Source organism: Meleagris gallopavo, chromosome 28, assembly GCF_905368555.1.
Source record: "Meleagris gallopavo chromosome 28, MGAL_WU_HG_1.1, whole genome shotgun sequence".
NCBI classification, from domain to species: Eukaryota; Metazoa; Chordata; class Aves; order Galliformes; family Phasianidae; genus Meleagris; species Meleagris gallopavo.
The window spans coordinates 5,223,195-5,240,879 of NC_139431.1; the positions used below are offsets into that span (position 1 = coordinate 5,223,195).

At 54.4% G+C, this 17,685-nt stretch overlaps 1 protein-coding gene across 6 annotated transcripts in view; it reads left to right on the plus strand.

Annotated features, from left to right (window-relative positions):
• The window catches only part of LOC100549255 (plasma membrane calcium-transporting ATPase 4), a 36,890-nt gene that overhangs the window by 13,563 nt on the left and 5,642 nt on the right, over positions 1-17,685 (plus strand). For 3 of the 6 annotated variants that reach the window (XM_085210190.1, XM_085210196.1, XM_085210191.1), the window contains exons 3-21: positions 665-862; positions 2,005-2,262; positions 2,862-2,987; positions 3,300-3,425; positions 4,883-4,918; positions 6,385-6,546; positions 6,655-6,869; positions 6,959-7,201; positions 7,323-7,564; positions 7,887-8,121; positions 9,060-9,239; positions 9,359-9,446; positions 9,592-9,698; positions 10,726-10,917; positions 11,026-11,239; positions 11,687-11,898; positions 12,269-12,376; positions 12,636-12,818; positions 15,012-15,101. In XM_085210190.1, coding sequence (XP_085066316.1) covers positions 665-862; positions 2,005-2,262; positions 2,862-2,987; positions 3,300-3,425; positions 4,883-4,918; positions 6,385-6,546; positions 6,655-6,869; positions 6,959-7,201; positions 7,323-7,564; positions 7,887-8,121; positions 9,060-9,239; positions 9,359-9,446; positions 9,592-9,698; positions 10,726-10,917; positions 11,026-11,239; positions 11,687-11,898; positions 12,269-12,376; positions 12,636-12,818; positions 15,012-15,101 — 3,215 coding nt within the window. Of the gene's footprint in view, positions 1-664; positions 863-2,004; positions 2,263-2,861; positions 2,988-3,299; positions 3,426-4,882; positions 4,919-6,384; positions 6,547-6,654; positions 6,870-6,958; positions 7,202-7,322; positions 7,565-7,886; positions 8,122-9,059; positions 9,240-9,358; positions 9,447-9,591; positions 9,699-10,725; positions 10,918-11,025; positions 11,240-11,686; positions 11,899-12,268; positions 12,377-12,635; positions 12,819-15,011; positions 15,202-17,685 lie in introns of all 6 variants that reach the window. The other 3 variants (XM_085210195.1, XM_085210192.1, XM_085210193.1) reach the window with 2 other exon arrangements.

The window sequence follows — 17,685 nt, forward strand, 5'->3', positions numbered from 1 at the left end:
GCCTCATCGCCCCAGGAGGATGTGGGGCAGCTCTGGAGGAGGCTCTTGCAGGTAGGTTTGGAGGATCCATGTGCACGCCCTCCTGGCCCCACAGCTGCCAGCCCTGATGCTGCAATGAGTCAAGCGTGGCTCTTAGCGAGATTTTCCATCCTCGCCGCATGGGCAGGGCTGGCTGAGGCCACGGGGCTGGGAGATCCCGCTCTGAGTACTGGGTGGGAATGCAGGGTTAGTCATAGGGAAGAAGGGGTGTGTGCAGGCGGAGCTCCTCCTGCTGCTTCCTCCATGGGGTGCAGCGGGGCCGGGCGTTACAGCTGCGTGCCTGCTGTGTTTCTGGAGCTGGCAGCAACCGTGGGGTGTGCTTAAGGCGGAGAGCATGGAGCTGGGTGTGGGGATGGGGCTGCTCCCACCTTGGCCCGCAGCCATTCTCTGCACTGCTCCCCCCAAGCTGGCAAGGCTCAGGTGGCTCTGGGCGCTGTTCCCAGTGCCAGATTTACGGTTAATTTGATGCAGTGTGTAAACAAGCTGGCCAGTGCCAACTGGCATGGCTCTGTGCTCCCCAGGTGTCTCTGCCTGTGCTGCGCAGGGGCTCTGCTCTGCTCAGCTGTGGAGGGGACATGGTGGCTGCACTTCTGTTTGGTCACGTCTTGCCCTGTCTCCTCCTCAGGTCTGTCTGGGAACCCGACTGACCTGGAGAAGAGGAGGCAAGTGTTTGGCCAGAACTTCATTCCTCCCAAGAAAGCCAAGACGTTCCTGCAGTTAGTGTGGGAGGCACTCCAGGACGTCACCCTGATCATCTTGGAAATAGCAGCCATAATCTCCCTGGGGCTGTCGTTCTACCATCCCCCAGGTGGTGACAATGAACGTGAGTGGTGGGACAAAATCAGGGGACCTGCAGGGTAAGCTGCAGCGCCTTTGGGCCGTCCTGTTCCCTCTCGCCTTTGGTGGCTTCTCCCCTCCCATCCATGTAAGAGATGGGCACTGACGGTGTCTGGGTGCAGCGTCACTGCAGCCTTCCTCAGGGCTGCTCCTGGCTGGTCCCCGTGGATGCTCAGAGACCAGGGGTCTGGTGGCCCAACCCCGCGTGATGTTTTGTGGTTTGGCACACAGAGGGATGGGGCTGACTGTTCATGAGCGCCTGCCCAGATCACAGAGTCACAGTATCACGGGGGCTGGAAGGGACCTTTAAAGATCATCTAGTCCAACCCCCCACCAAAGCAGGTTTCCTATGACAGGTCACACAGGTAGGAATCCAGATGGATTTTGATTATCTCCAGAGAAGGAGACTCCATAACCTTTATGGTTCTTGTGCTCTTTCACTGTGACAGTGAAGTAGTTCTACTTGTGTTAATATGGAATTTCCTGTGCTCCATTCTGCCCGTTGCCCCTTCTTCTATTGCTGCTCGCCACTGAAGAGTCCGTTCCTATCAACTTGACTCCCACACTTTGGATATTTATAAACAGTGAAGAGATTCCCCTCTCAGCCTTCCTTCCTCCAAGCTGAACAGCTCCAGGGCTCTCAGCCTTTTCTTGTACCAGAGATGCTCCTGGCCCTTTAAAATCTTCTTTGTCGCCCTCCACTGGGCTCTCTCCAGCAGTTCCATGTCTGCCTGGAACTGAGAGCACAGCACTAGGCTCAGCACTTTGGATGTAGCCTCCCCACACTGAGATGTGACAGCCCCTCGCCAGGGTAGCCGTGCTCTGTGCTGTATGCCCCAGGGACCACTGACTGTCTTGGCCACTAGGGCACACTGATGGCACACAGTCAGCTGTTGGTCAGCCAGGGCACATTGGCCTTCTTGGTCACCGGAGCACACTGTTGACTCGTAGTTACCCTGTTGGCCTCCAGGGCCCCCTGGATCCTTCTCCACAGAGCTCCTCTCCAGCAGCTCAGCCCCGGCAGATCTGGCAGCGATCACAGCTGCGATGCCCCATGGTGGCTGAGCCATGCCATAGGGCAGTTCCCTTTTTCCCCTCTGTACAACGTGTTCTCCTCTCTGGTGGCAGTGTGTGGGCAGTCATCGGGTGGCGTGGAGGACGAGGGTGAGGCGCAGGCCGGCTGGATCGAGGGGGCAGCCATCCTGTTTTCAGTCATCATCGTGGTGCTGGTGACTGCCTTCAATGACTGGAGCAAAGAGAAGCAATTCCGTGGCCTCCAGAGCCGTATCGAACAAGAGCAGAAGTTCACAGTGATCCGCAAAGGGCAGGTGATCCAGATTCCTGTGGCAGAGATCGTGGTGGGAGACATTGCACAAATCAAGTACGGTGAGTGGGGCGGGGGTGGCCCGGTTCTGCCCCATGGCACATGGAGGTTGGGAGCAATGGGATGGAGTTCAGCAGGGTGATTGGAACTGAGGTCAGCGCGTGGCTTTGGGCTGCTCCAGCACTGACCGTGTCCTTGTTGGAGATCGTCTCCCTAGCAAGGGGTGTTCTAGATGCAGCCCTTGGGCAAAATGAGGCCCTGCTCCTTGTTCACCCAGCGCTCGTTCTTTGCATCTTCCATCAGGAATGAGGGTTTTCTTGTGTGGTGCTGACTTTTATATGGAGCTTTCTCCTGCCCCTGCAGTTGTGTGTTTCTGCAATGATTTGGAAGCATTGAGGCTTTGGGAAGGTGGGACATCGATTCATTAAAAGCAAACATAGGGGGAGCACTGTCTGATGGAGTGAAAGGCCTCAAAACTAATGCCTTTACACATCAGTGAGCTGTTGGAGATCAGTGCTTAATTCCCATCCTTTCCTTCTCTAAATTAGGATGAATTTCTTGAGCCCTGTTGCTAACTCAGAGTTCTCCCTTGAGTGCAGCAGACAGGGATGCTGCAGCTGACTGGATTGGGACCAACTGAATCTCTCTGCTCTTCTCCCAGGTGACCTCTTGCCAGCAGATGGCATCCTGATCCAAGGGAATGACCTGAAAATAGATGAGAGCTCGCTGACTGGAGAGTCTGACCAAGTCAAAAAATCACTTGATAAAGACCCGATGCTGCTGTCAGGTGAGGCTGCTCCTCCATTTGAAGTCCCAAAGCTCTCAGCATGATATTTAGAATTGCTGAATTGATTGGGGTGGGATCCTGACCATCTTTTTGAGGCTGAGCTGTGGCTCCCAGCCCTGGAGCAGCTCTGTACTACATGAGATTTGGGGATGGCAGCAGGGCCTTTGCCAGGTCCCCATGTCACAAGGGCTGCTGTGATGTCTGCTGAGGCTGCAGTTGTCCCAGGGAGAGAACCTTAGCTGACACAAGGTTCTGGGAGTAGTGGGAGCCCTGTGCTGTGTCCTTTCTCACCATGCCTTCCTGCTGTGCCAGGTACCCATGTGATGGAGGGCTCTGGGCGGATGGTGGTGACTGCAGTGGGAATCAACTCCCAGACAGGAATCATCTTCACTCTTCTGGGTGCAGGAGAAGGAGATGAGGAAAAGAAGGTGAAGAAAGGTAAGGAGATCTCCTAAATCTGCTTCTTCCCACCTGTTGCCTTTCTCCTTTCCCTGGGAAGCACCTGCTGGTGTGCAACAAGCTCCATCCACAGCAATGGTATGTGGTTGTGTGTTAGTGCGTGTGACACAGACAGGTATAATGAGCTCTCAGGCCAACGTGGGATGTGCTGCAAGAGAAAAACCCTTTATGCACTCAGATCTCAGCTCTCCGGCTCTTTTCAGTTACATCTCCATCTCTTGTCCAGCCAGCTGCAGTCTGGAGTTGGAGGCTGGGTGGGAGTCAAGAGGGGAATGGGACTGAGGGTGGTGTTGTGTGGTGCTTTGTAGGGAGCTCATCAGCCACCCTGTGGTTGGAGGGTGAGTTCTGGCTGCCTTCAGGATGCCAGCAGCCCATGCTGTGCCGTCAGGATTTTCTATTGGCATCCCTGAGTTGACTGGGCTGAGAGGTGAAGCACAGGGAATGGAGGGCGAGGAGAGATCTGTGCCTGTGGGTGAGGAAGAGGAGACGGACCAGCTGAGATGTCCCTGATAGTACTGGAATGTGAATCTTTCCTGCCTCAGCTCTGCCCTTTTGCTGCTCCATCTCAGTGCTTCTTGATCACAAAGGAACCCTAGCTCATGTTGGTGTGATCCAGCCTGGGCCAGCTGGGGTGTAGCCCAGCTTGGAGATGGGATCATGAAGAGAGAAAGCTGTTGAAGCTAACAGCAGTGTGTTTGAGGTCCAGGCATGGTGCTTGGTGTTTTCCTCGTCCTTAGGCTCAGTCACTTGATCCCAGAGCAAACCGAGCTATGTGTCCAGTGCTGGGACCTTGCAGCCCTCAATTTGGGAGCATAACTTGGGAAAGGGAGTGCTGCTCTGACTCATCTCTTGCTGTGCTGCTGAGGGAAAGGGAGGGAGGGAAAAACCAGGCCTCTGGTGTATAAACCCCTTTATCGTGTGCTGCTTGTTTAGGTAACAGCAGCCCTGTGCTTCCCATATTATGGTGACCCATTGGGGGACCCCAAAATGGGGACCTTGCCTGCTGCAGACCTGGGGGGATCTGCACTGTGTAGCACTACTCATTGTTGGGGGAGATGTGTGGATGATCTCATGCTGCACAGAGATCTCATGTTTGTGTCTTCTCCTTGGAGGTCTGAGATGCCTTTGGCACTCTGTGGAGCTCTGGTGGGGTTTATAGAGGGTGCTTTGCAGGGATGATTTCAGGGGATGTGTGAAGCGCTGAAGTCAGAGTGCTGGGGAACTCCAGCTCCTTGCTGTGCTGGGATGCAGGATTGCCTCTGGCAGGTGAGATGAGCTGTCTGGGGTCCCACATTCAGTGCCCTGTGGTGGTGAGCCCACAGCACAGGTGCTGCTGGAGCACCTTGGAGCTCCAGCCCCTTGGAGGAGGGCTGACCCTTCCCATCCCTCTGTCTGGTCTGTGTGCTCAGCCCTGCACCCTTTCTCTCTTTGAACAGGTAAAAAAACCGGAGCCCCTGAAAATCGCAACAAAGGTAACCAGCCTCTCCATCCTTTGAACCAGCACCACACTAACTACCAAGCATTCCTCCTTCCTTCTTCTCATGAGTCTGTGCTCTTTGCTGCTCTGGCGGGACTCTCGCCTCGTTGTCCTGGGAGAGGGTGCAATGGTCCCACAGCTTTGATTCCCACAATGGGATCAATGCCCTGATCTCTTTGCTTGGGGCAGAGTCTTTGTGCAGGGAGGACAGTCCTCTTCCTGACAGTCCGGACTGCTGGCACAGCATCCCTTGGTACAAAGCAAGTCCTCATTGACATGACCTTGTGGCTCTGAAGCATTTGTGCTGCTTTCCTGCAGGGTGTGTCTTTGGGCATGATGGGGCAAGAGACATGGGTCACATCCTTCTGGGATAAATCTCCCGTGAGACCTGGCTAGTGTGATGGTTGCACCCTCTCCTCCCATGGCCTAGACTCTTTGAGCGTCTCCTCGCCGGTGTTTCTCACCCTGTTCTTTGCAGGCTGTGGAGGAAGCCCATTTCTGCACCTCTCTCTCCACCCCTTTCTCTCTTTCTTTCCTCTCAGCAGTTTGAGTTTTGCCCTCCTTCCTGTCAGATGTGTCTGGGTGCTTGTTTTGTCCATGTTGTTGTAACTGTGGAGGTGTCAGGGCAGCTTGGGGCTGTCTCTGATCATTGAGCAGTGGCTGCCAGGAGGGAATGGGTCCTGGGGCTGCCGTGGGGTGCTCCTGCTGCTCCCCCAGCCCAGCAGCTCTCAGCCTTTGCTCCATCATCCCACTCCATGCCTCCCAGCCCAACTGGGATTTTCAGCTGAGGGAGGCTGTGGAGCCGGGCCTGGCCTTCTTGGGTCCTAAAAATGTAATGAACAGCTTGGGGCTGGGATTGCGGGAGCTGATTCACTCCTTTTCCAATTCCATCGGAATGCCTAACCGTCCCCCTCCATCTCACCCTTCCAGTGCTCCTCTGTGAAATGGATTCCTGCTGAGCCGCCAGAAGGGCTTTAAAAAGGGCATCAAAGCACAGAAGAGGGGTACAGAGCAGAGAGCAGCTCTCTCCAAGCTCGGCCTGCTGTGTTGCGGCTGGATTGGGGTCTGCTGGTGCACTGGAGCTACTTTGGGGCAAACCCAGTGTGCCTTTCTTGTGCTGCAGGGTGTGAAGCAGCTGTGGAGAGATGGGAGACGTCCTGCCTGTGCCCAGCAGCCAGGCTGGGGATCTCTGCACCGCTCTGACCCAGAGCCAGTATCAGCCCCAGGACCCTTTCTGCACAGGGCTGGGGCATGGGGTAGATGTCAAGACTGCCCCACAGAGAGGCAACAGGGCCCCGGGACAAGAGATTTCCGTGTGCTCGGATGTGTGTATAATGGAGAGTGGTTTGTGCTCTGGGTTTTCTCTCTTTGCCACCACCATATTTCTCAGCGGTGTCCTGCAGGTCTCCCTGGTCTCTCTCCTACTCACACGTGGTGTCTTATTTTGCCCTGGGGCTGTAGCTAAAACTCAAGATGGTGTGGCCTTAGAGATCCAACCCCTGAAGAGCCAGGAAGGGGTGGAAAATGAGGAGAAGGAGAAGAAGAAGGTGAAGGTGCCCAAGAAGGAGAAGTCTGTGCTCCAAGGGAAGCTGACGCGCCTGGCAGTCCAGATTGGGAAGGCAGGTGAGCCATCACCCTGGTGTTCTGACTGGTAATGGGACAGTGGGAGGGGGTTGTCCCCTGCCTGCCGTCCCCGTGTCCCCTCATCTGCTGCTTGGCATCTTCCCCCAGGGCTCATCATGTCGGCCATCACGGTGATCATCTTGGTACTGTACTTTGTCATTGACACCTTTGGGGTGCAGCGTCGGCCCTGGCTGGCAGAGTGCACCCCCATCTATATCCAGTACTTCGTCAAGTTCTTCATCATTGGTGTCACCGTGCTGGTGGTGGCTGTGCCTGAAGGCCTCCCGCTGGCAGTCACCATCTCCCTGGCCTACTCGGTGAAGGTGAGACCAGTGGGGACGAGTGGTGGGTATGGAGAAGTACGATGGGAGAATTCAGGCTCTTGGCTTTAACCTTCCTGGTCGTGCTGCAGAAAATGATGAAGGACAACAACCTCGTGAGGCACTTGGATGCTTGTGAGACCATGGGTAATGCCACCGCCATCTGCTCAGACAAGACCGGCACACTCACTATGAACCGAATGACTGTGGTGCAGGCCTACGTGGGGGACACCCACTACCGCCAGATCCCTGACCCTGAAGCCATCCTGCCCAAGATCCTGGACCTCATTGTCAATGGTGTTGCCATCAACTCTGCCTACACATCCAAGATCCTGGTGAGTCAGCTCTTAAGAACTGCAGCCTTACATTCCCAATGTTGGCCATTCCTGCTGTTTCCATCCCACTGTGTTCTGCAATGCCCAGGTTTGACATTGCTTTTCCTCCTTTCTCTTTCAGCCACCAGAGAAGGAAGGGGGGCTACCCCGGCAAGTGGGGAACAAGACAGAGTGTGCCTTGCTGGGCTTCGTGCTGGATCTGAAGCAGGATTACCAGGCTGTGCGGAATGAGGTGCCAGAGGAGAAGCTGTACAAGGTCTACACCTTCAATTCGGTGCGCAAGTCCATGAGCACGGTGCTCAAGAATAGCGACAGCAGCTTCCGCATGTACAGCAAGGGAGCCTCTGAGATCATCCTCCGCAAGTAATTGTCCCCCCCATGCTGTCTGGATCCTCTCCCCAGCCCACCTGTCCCATGGGCTTTGAGCTCTCAATGCATTGTTGAGCTGTTCTGGGGGGTTGCAGGGTAAAGGTGACCCAGCCCCTGAGAAAGGGGAAAGGGAAAGGATGAGCATCAGGAGGTGCTGCTGTGCAAAGTGCTAGCTCTTCTTAAGGTGTCTTTGGTAAGGCTGTAAGGGTACTGGGTGAGAGGGTTGTGCTCATTTTACAGATGGGGAGACTGGGTGATGGGTTGTTGAACAGCCACAGGCAGTCTCCTTTACCCTCCTGTCCTGGTCCTGTTTTAGGTGCACTAAGATCCTGGACAAGAATGGTGACCCCCGGGTGTTCAAAGTGAAGGATCGGGATGAGATGGTGAAGAAGGTGATTGAGCCCATGGCATGCCACGGGCTGCGGACCATCTGCCTGGCCTTCCGTGACTTTCCTGCTGACACTGAGCCTGACTGGGACAGTGAAAATGAGATCCTGTCTGACCTGACCTGCATCGCTGTGGTGGGGATAGAGGACCCAGTGCGGCCAGAGGTACTGTGGCCCTGACAGCCCGTCACCCAGCCATGCTCCTGGTCCAGGACCCTCTCTTCCTGATGTTTAAGAGTATGAGCCCCTTACAAAAATACCAACACACTACCGTGTGCTGGCATTGTCCTTTCATGCACAGGCAGAAGGATCTGGTGGCAGCCTGCTTCCACTCATACTCCCCTCCCTTGCTGCTCCGGGGCTCTTTGCAGAAGCCCTACTGATTCTGTGTGCAATTGTCAGGTGCAGGGAGGCAGGCATCACTGCTGCACCAGGCAGGAGTGATAAGGGTGCTGGAGAGGGCAGGCCTCACCAGCTGGTTCCTTCACCTTGCAGCTTTGCTGCCCCTGTTTGCCTCCATCATGGGCTGCCAGGCAGGCACCTGATCTAATGCAGTAAGTCTTCTGCTACCTGCCTCTTAATTGCATTTTGGATTTTGCCCAACCACTCCTGCCTTGCTTGCATCTTTCCTTATTAGATGTTCAAGTATCTAGGTCTGGGAATTGCATTACAGATGTCCTGTCTGCACTGACTCTGGAGGTTGTGATTCAATTTGCAAATTTCTCACCAATATCCTCTTCCCCCACCACTCTGTAATAGATAAACTCATTAGTGCAGCAACATGCTGCCAGAGCAGCGCGGGGGCAGGAGGAATGCCCCCATTTGGGTGGGCTGCCTGGCTGAGCCTCATGATGGGGAGAAGGCAATGAGGTTCTCTTCTCTTGGGGCAGGGGTTGGGGGGGCTGCTCTGAACAGGGCTGCAAGGGCAGGGGCAGGGTGCTCTGTTCCCTGTCCCTCATGGATAAGGAGTTGAGCTGGTTCTGGGTTGGGATGTTCAGCATCTTGTCCCCCACCTGAGCTGTGGGTGCATGTAAATGGCTTGTGACCCCACTGAGACCATGGCCTGAGCGCTCTGCCCATCCCTTGCCTGTCTTCATCCCCAGGTGCCAGATGCCATCCTGAAGTGCCAGCGTGCGGGCATCACTGTCCGCATGGTGACTGGGGACAACATCAACACTGCCCGTGCCATTGCCACCAAGTGTGGCATCCTGCTGCCCGGAGAGGACTTCCTGTGCCTGGAAGGGAAGGAGTTCAACCGGCTTATCCGCAATGAGAAGGGCGAGGTCGGGGAGCAGCGCGGGGCCCTGCTGTGGGGTGGCTGGGTGCTTTGAGGGTCGCACTTCGGTGAGGCAGACGGTGTCTGGAGGTCCCTGTGCCTCCTCACACCCGCCCTGTCCTGCAGGTGGAACAGGAGCAGCTGGACAAGATCTGGCCCAAGCTGCGTGTGCTGGCCCGCTCGTCCCCTACAGATAAGCACACACTCGTCAAAGGTGGGTGCGTGCCTGCTCCTGGTGCTCACCACCTCTCCCCCAAGTGCCCTGGGCTGCTCTGCCCAGCTGCTTTTTGCAGCATGATCTCTGCTGGAGCCTGCCCTCAGAGCTAACGTTTTCTGCGCTCCTTGCCCCCCCGTTACAGGAATTATTGACAGCACTGTTGGTGACCAGCGGCAGGTGGTGGCTGTCACCGGGGATGGGACCAATGATGGCCCAGCTCTGAAGAAAGCTGACGTTGGATTTGCTATGGTACAGAAGAGCAGTGGGTTTGCCAGCAGGTGCTCCCTGCCTATGGGGGTGGCTTTTGCTTTTCAGGGAGAGGAGCTGAGGATCTACTTGGTTGTTATGAGCACTTAAATTCTCTCTGCAGCGGTGAAACTCTTTTTTCAGATCTTCCCTAAGGGCTTAAAATGGAGAAATAAACCTATCCAGAGGTTGGTGTGAGTTCTCAGGAACCTTCTAGGACTGCTAGCGAGTGATTGGAAATCAGTACTCCAATAGCCTGGGTTAGGGGTGGATTTCTCTGATCCTCTGCAGGGGGACAGTGTCAGGCTGAAGTTGGTATGGTGCTGGTGCAGCACCAGTGCTTTGCACAGTCAGTCTGGGAAGGAGCTCACTGTGCATTGGTTCATCTTCACAGCTGCGCACCAGGCTCGTAATGGACAAGTCAGATCCAGGCACAGTGCTAGTGCTTGCCTGGAGTTGATTTACACTGAAGGAACCCCGATCTGCCCTGCTGCTTTTCTTTGCCCTGCCTGAAGGAGGCAACAGACAAAAGCTGAGGGCTGTAACTGCTTTCCAGTGAATTGTTAGAGTTTACATCTGTGAGCAGGAGCCAGCTGCTGGACAGAGCCTGATGCTTGCCCATGCAGGACACAGCAGGAGTTATAGATTGAAGTACAGTTCTGGAGCCTGTGAGGGGACGGCAGAAGGCTGTCTTCCTTGAGAATTGTGCATGGGGCTCTGTGCCCCCACGTGTGGGATCAGACCCTGACCACTGGGCTTTGCTTGCATCCCCCCAGAGCAGCAATCAAACAAAAAGTAACCTTGTGTTGCTCTGCCCAGCTCTCAGAAGCTTGCAAAAGTCAGGCATTCCCATCTGAGACAGATCTTGCAAGTCTCAAGGGAGGGAAAAGCACCGGGAAGCTGTCTCCTTGCAGGGCACTGCATGATGTGTTTGATACACTGCATTTTCTGGGAAGAAGCAGCATTGTAGAGCTGGGTGTGGATCTTGTCCTGTCACTTACCCCTGCCCACTTCCTCCCTGGCCCTTAAGGGCATTGCAGGCACTGATGTTGCAAAGGAGGCTTCAGACATCATCCTGACAGATGACAACTTCACCAGCATCGTCAAGGCGGTGATGTGGGGTCGCAATGTCTATGACAGCATCTCCAAGTTCCTGCAGTTCCAGCTGACAGTTAATGTGGTGGCTGTCATTGTGGCTTTCACGGGCGCCTGCATCACGCAGGTATGGGGCTGCTGCTCTCGGCAGGAGGAGAGCGGAGCACCTTGCAAAATAGTGGTGAAAACGGGCTTGTTTAGTTGCTATGTCACGTTCTCCGTGCTCTCCCTGCAGGATTCTCCCCTGAAAGCCGTGCAGATGCTGTGGGTGAACCTGATCATGGACACCTTTGCCTCCTTAGCCCTGGCAACGGAGCCCCCATCTGAATCCCTGCTGCTCCGCAAGCCGTATGGCCGCAACAAGCCTCTCATCTCCCGGACCATGATGAAGAACATTCTGGGGCACGCTGTGTACCAGCTGACTATCATTTTCACACTGCTTTTTGTGGGTGAGCTTTGAGACCCTGAAGAAACTGGGGGGAGAGGGTGGAGGGAAGGGGTGGACTGCCCCCAGTTCCTTGCTGGTGTTGGGGGCTGTTTGTTCTGAGCTGTCACCCAGTAATCCCAGTCTCCCAGTAATGCCCAAGCCAGTACAGAGCTCATTTAATGGATGGGAGGTGGTGATATGATAATCAGAGGACTTATGCTGAGTGCATGAGTCTGTTTTGTACATCAGTGGCTGGTAGTTTCAGCCAGGAAAGCAAATTTTCTGCATTTTTATGGCCTTTTTATGGAAATGATGGTTCATTGGGGCTTGTGTTGGGGAGTCCAGCTAGGTCAAGGGATCTTCACGGAGAGCCTTGGACTCCAATTCCACCTCCACCGGTGCAGAGAAGATGAGATCCTCTTTCTTTTCTCCCTGCCCGTGTCCCACCCCAAACCCCTTGTCTGCTTAGGGGAGAAGCTGTTTGACATTGACAGTGGCCGGAACGCCCCGTTGCATTCCCCACCCACCGAGCACTACACCATTGTCTTCAACACCTTTGTCATGATGCAATTATTCAATGAGATCAATGCGCGCAAGATCCATGGGGAGAGGAATGTCTTTGAGGCCATCTACCGCAATCCCATCTTCTGTACAGTGGTGCTGGGGACGTTTGCAGCCCAGGTAAGGCTGTGTGGGAGCAGTGTGGGGGGGAAGAGATGGGTGGTGGGACTGGGAGGGGATGGTGATGCAGGGAGGACCTGTATGTGCTGCAGTTCCTCTCCACGACTGTTCTTTCCCCTTGCTCTTTTCCAGCAGCTTCTCAGTGACTCCAAACCTGACACCTAGGATCTGGAGTGGCTTGGGAGTTTCTGGGGCTGGCTAGCCAGCATGCATCTCTGGTGGCCTTACTGGTCTAGATGGGAGGCTCCAGTGCTCATCTTAGGGAGGGGGAGAAGATCTGTGGGTCTGGAGGACCTTTTCTTCCCGTGACTACTGATCATTGTATCCCTTTAAGTTTCCAGTGTGTGACTTGTACTCTCCTGTGCTGTAGATCATCATTGTGGAATTTGGTGGGAAGCCATTCAGCTGCTCTGGGCTCACCCTGAGCCAGTGGTTCTGGTGTATATTTATTGGAGTGGGAGAGCTCCTCTGGGGCCAGGTAAGAGCCAGTCTATATGAAGACTAAACAGCTGTCCCTCCTTGCCCAGCTGTAACCCTAGTTAAGCCTGCCTTTCCTTTTCCCACCATTTCAGCGCTCAGATTCTCCCTAGATTCTCTTTATTCGAGGCTGGGGATGGTGGTGCTCCATCCCAACCCCATACCAGCAGAGGGGAAGCTACTGTAGACTCCTTGCTCCCACCCTGCTTGCCTGAGGTACGGGGTGTCTCAGCTGAGCTGCTCTCCCTGCCTCTCCCCAGCTGATCTGCACAGTCCCTACCAGCCACCTGAAGTTCCTGAAGGAAGCTGGGCACGGCATCACCAAGGAGGAGATTCCAGAGGAAGAGCTGCCAGAGGACGTGGATGAGATCGACCACGCTGAGATGGAGCTGCGACGTGGGCAGATCCTGTGGTTCAGGGGTCTCAACAGGATACAGACACAGGTAATGTGGGGCAGTGGGTCCTGTGGGCCTTTCTTTCTTCTCTCTCTTTCTCTTTTTCTCTCTTTCCCTTTCTTTCCAGGGGCTCCGTCTGGAAAGATGTGACAGCCACTGCTCAGAGGATGCCGTCACCTCCTGGGCTAGACTTCTCCCATCACCTGTGACTTTCTGGGTCTGTCCTGGTTTTGGGAAACCAGGATAGTCTGACTTTCTGGGACAGCCTGGGGTGGATGGGGTGGTAGAAGTTCTGTTTTGACACAGAATGTGGCCGATGGCCACTTCACTGGTAGCAGAGCAGTGCTGGAGCTGTAGTGATCCTGGCAGGGATCAGCCCAATGGAGCTGCAGCGTGGAGCGCTGAGCTTTCTCTTGCTCTGCCCTTGGATCTCTTACAGCAGGGCTGTCTTCCACTACAGGCTGATGTGAGCTGGTATCGGCCTTAGGCAGTCTGAGGTGTCTGGGGAAGGTGTCTTCCCCTTGCCAGAAGGTTGCTGGTGCTTCCAAGAGCTGACTGTGCTCTCTGAGCTCAGGACCTTGGGCTGAGCCTGGCTCCCTCAGTCCTCGAGCAGAGCCCTGCTCCGAGGGGATGGCTGTGGATGAGCATCACCTCCTGCTGCCCTTGGAGGGCTCTTGCCATCCCTCCTTGCCAGCTCTCCTGCTCTGTGTCTGCTGCTCTTGGCCCTGCAGCATGGAAAGGGAAGATAATTGGTTAAAATGGTTTTTACATCAATTGTTTCTCTGACTTTTTTTTTTTCCCCCCTTAAAGGTGTTTTTTTTTGTTGTCGTTGTGGTTTTTTCCCTGCTCCGCCTCCCCAGTGGTTGGCTGTTTGGGGCAGGGAGAGTTCCTGCAGTGAGGAACTGTCCTTTTTCCCTTGAGGCCCAGGACAGAGCTGCCTTATGGAGCAAAGCTTGGGGCTGCTGTATCACCCTTCATTCCCACTTCTCAGGCCTTGCAACAAACCAAGTCAACTGAAGCGGCCCAAGTACAGGGACTGGAGCTAGCATGGCAGCTGTCTTGTGCTGCATTAGCTTGGCTTCTCTTTGAGATGTTGCCTTGAGGGAAGGGCAACGCTGGCAGGGGCTGAGCTGCCTCTGGGAGCCCCAGGTTAGATCAGGAAGCAATCCCAATATCCTCATAGGTACGGACGGCCAAAAGTCAGGCATGTGCCGGCTTTGTGCCTGCATGTTGTGCCCATGGGCTCTGGATTCTATGTCCTGTGAGCTGTGGTGAACCTGTTGCAGTGCCTAGGAGCGTTGTTCCCTACTGCAACTGCTGGCAAATCTTGAGACCTCTTGAGCATGTTTTTCTGTCTGTGGTGCCCCACATGTCAAGTGGAGCAACAGCAGATCAGACCTGAGCATTTTAGGGGAGTCAGTCCCCAGCTGGCATGCCTTAAATAGGCCATGTTCCTTGTGGCCAACCTGGTGTGCCAGGGCAGGGTGTTCCTCTATGGATGGATATCAGACTGGGCACGGAGCAAAGCAGGATGTGAGGCATCTGTGGAGTGAGAGCTGCATGTGATCTGGAGAAAGCACCCTTTCCCCAGGAGCAGCGAGGGATTGGCACAGAGCAGGGGGACAGCCAAGGGGACATGAGTCAAGGAAGCTTCTGAGTGCTGCTCGGTCCCTCCTGCCCCAGAGTGTGCCATGGGTGCAGCATCTTGGCTGCTTCCCTGTCTGCTTCTGGGCCCTGTGTTATTCTGGGGGAGAGGCTGTGGAACACATAGAATGCTATGGTCCTGTGTACCTGCTGTACTCCAGGACGCAGCCCGTGGGGCCGAGGGACCACAAACTCTTCCTCAGTGCAGTTTTCCAGGCTGCCAGCTCACACCTCCGCTGCTCTCTCTCTGTCTCTGCTCCTCCAGCAGCTCTGGGGATGACCTGGGCTGCTCCTCGTGCCGCTCCTCCTCTCCCCCCTCTCCTGATCTCTCAGTGGTGGAACAAACACCTACACCTCTTGCACCCTCAAGGACTGGAAACCTACCTCCCCTCTGCCTCCATGTACTGACTAAACCCGTGTGGGTTTGTGAGAGTGCAGGCTGGGGTGGGGTCGGCTCCCTGGTCCTTCCTCCTCCACCTCTCCATCCTTCTTCCTTCCTATCCCTGTGTGTCTGCCCCAACCCCGTTCCCTCTGTCCCTGACCCCTGTTCCTATTTCTGGCTGGGGCGATGCTATCTCACTCTCTGATTCTTTGCAGATGGACGTAGTTTACACATTCCAGACCGGCGCCTCCTCTTTGCAGGGAGCCCTCAGGAGACAGCCTTCCATCGTGAGCCAGCACCACGATGTAAAAAATGTTTCTAGCCCAACCCATGTAGCTCTTTCCTCCGTCAATTCCACTCCCACCACTTCCGCTGTTGCTGCTGCTGCATCTCCTCCTGCGGGCAGTGAGTGATAGTCTATTACAATGCATGACTTCTAATAACCACAGAGCACTGCACAATCTGACCCAGCCTGCTCTCTTTCCCTCTGACCCACTGTTTTCTAAAGTGAAGGATGGGGTGGGAGATGGTGTTTGTTTATTTATTTATTTAAAAAAAAAAAAAGAAGCTGTTGAATCTTTAACAAGTTGGTGATACGTTTTGGTCCTTCCCTCACCCCATTCCTTGTTGCTTCCTTGTTTTTTTTGTTTTTTTCCACCTCTTCTCCTTTGCAGGACTGACATGAGTCCCCCCTCCTGATGAGTGAGGGGGGTAGGAGGGAGGTGCAAAATTGGTGGTTCTGGCTGAAAGAACTGTGCTAATTTCTGAACAACTCAGAGCACCGCTGTGAGAAGGGAGTGCAGTTTGTGCCCAGACGCTGCCAATTCTTTGCAGCGTGGCCCTGCCCAGCCCCAGGAGCAGATGGAGAAGGTTGCTTTTCCAGAGCCTTCCTTTGTGGAAGCAAAGCAACCTCTCCACCCTTCCCACAGCAGTCAGCACACTGTCAGGGCCGGCTGGGCCACAGGGCCGTGCCACCTGCATGCTCTCTGCCTCTCACCATGTGTGTGAGTGACAGTGGGGTTTGCACCCTCCTGTGCTCAACAGTGCAGGAGCAGCTGGGTGCTCTGCATCACTCACCCATAACCAGGCCCACCTGTTCAGCGAGCAACCTCCCTGTCCCAGGGTTAACCTGCATGCCTTGTGGGATGGGATGGAGGGCTTCGTGCCCAGCCTGGAGTACTCAAACCCCCAGGGTCCCACAGAGCCCAACCCTGAGGCTGGAGAAAACCTTGGGCTGCACAGACATGCAGCAGCTTGGCAGAAGTGTAAACGATGCCATGGCGAGGAGCACACCTAAGTGTGTCCCCTGCTCTACAAGGGATGGCATGGGGGCTCTGCTGGTCCCCTGGTGGCCCCAGAGCATCACTGCCCTGTGCAGCAGCTCAGCAGGGCTGACTGCTCCATTTTGTGCCCACAGCTTTCTGCATGCAGATGGGGCGGAAAACACGGCTGGACAAAGCTGGATCTTGCATCTAGCAATAGGTTTCCAGAGCAAAGCAAATCTTGCTCTGATATGGTGCCCTGTGTTTGTTATGAGCAGAGTAATGGCCCACGAGCACATGAGTGAGGATTCTGTCTGCAGGGCTGTAAGTAGGTAGTGCATCTTTCTCAGATAATTGGCTTTTTTACTGCACAGTCACTTTCCTTCTTCTGTTCTTATTAAAGAAATACCCTGGGCGACTTTTTGAGCAGCTTTCAGTCTCCAGTGTTTACACAGTGTGGTGGAGAGGAGAAAACTTTGCATAATTTTTTTTTCTCTCTATTTAGTCAACACTGATACCTGAGTTTTGTTTAACCCAAATGTTTCTGAAGCAGCACAGCTGCCTTCTGGTCATCTCTGCACTGAGACGTTCTGACTGGAAAAAAAACCCATTAGAGTGGTCTCAGGGCAGGGCGTTTTGATGGGCAAAATCACAATGCAGTTTTTTTTCAGTCTGTGGATTAATTTTCTTCCTGTTCTGCAGCAGGGGATATCTTGGATAGCAAGTGTCCTTCCAGGCAGCAAACAACTTCACCAACAGCTAACCCAAGCTGCTAAGTCTTCCCTCTGTTTTCTATCTAGATGTTTCTCTATTCCCTTTGCTGCTTTCCTTCCCTTGCTCTGAGCTCCAGTTCCCTCTACAGATTAACAGTGTCCCACTGTCTTCCACTTCATTTCTGGGATGAGTTTTCCAGGGCTGGACCTCGGCAGCCCCGTGCGCTCTGTTGGAGTCAATGGAGGAGAGGGAGATCTCGGGATGGCCCTCCAAGAAGTGGTTGGCAGAGCTCACCTCGTGTTTGGTTGGACCTGGTTTGGGGTGATGGGGTTCAGCAGTCGTGGTGCATTGTGCAGGAGATGTCACTTCCACCTCATTGTGTACAGTGGTTTTGCAGCAGCGATGATGTGAAATGGGAGTGAACTATAAAGCTTATGTGAAGTTTTTTTTAACGAAGAAACAGCTGCTTGGATTAATCTTGCAACAGTTGTTCAAGCGATGGTTAAATCAATGAGTATATGGGAAAAGCTGCTGTTCTGGCAGAGCAGATGATGTGGGGTGACAGGTGGGGTCTGGGCTCACCTGTGCTGCAAGTGGTGGGGAAGGGAGAGCTGTGAGACTGCTCCAGAGCCCGTGCTATGCTCCCTGCTGTGCTGGCAGGCACCGAGGCACTCCTTAGGTGGGTTAGGCTGGTTCTCTGTGGCTTTTGCACACCACGTCAGGGCAGTCAGCGCTTGCAGTTGCTCTTCTTGAGGTGCTGATGAAGTACTGCATTGTTGGTCTCAGTACCAGGTGGTCTGCTCAGCGGTCTGCATTGTGTTCACATTAAATCCTGACTTTATCTAGGATGTTGCTGTGGTTCCTAGTGCAGCAAATTTTCCCAGCCATGGAAACTTTCAATTTTCGCAGGACA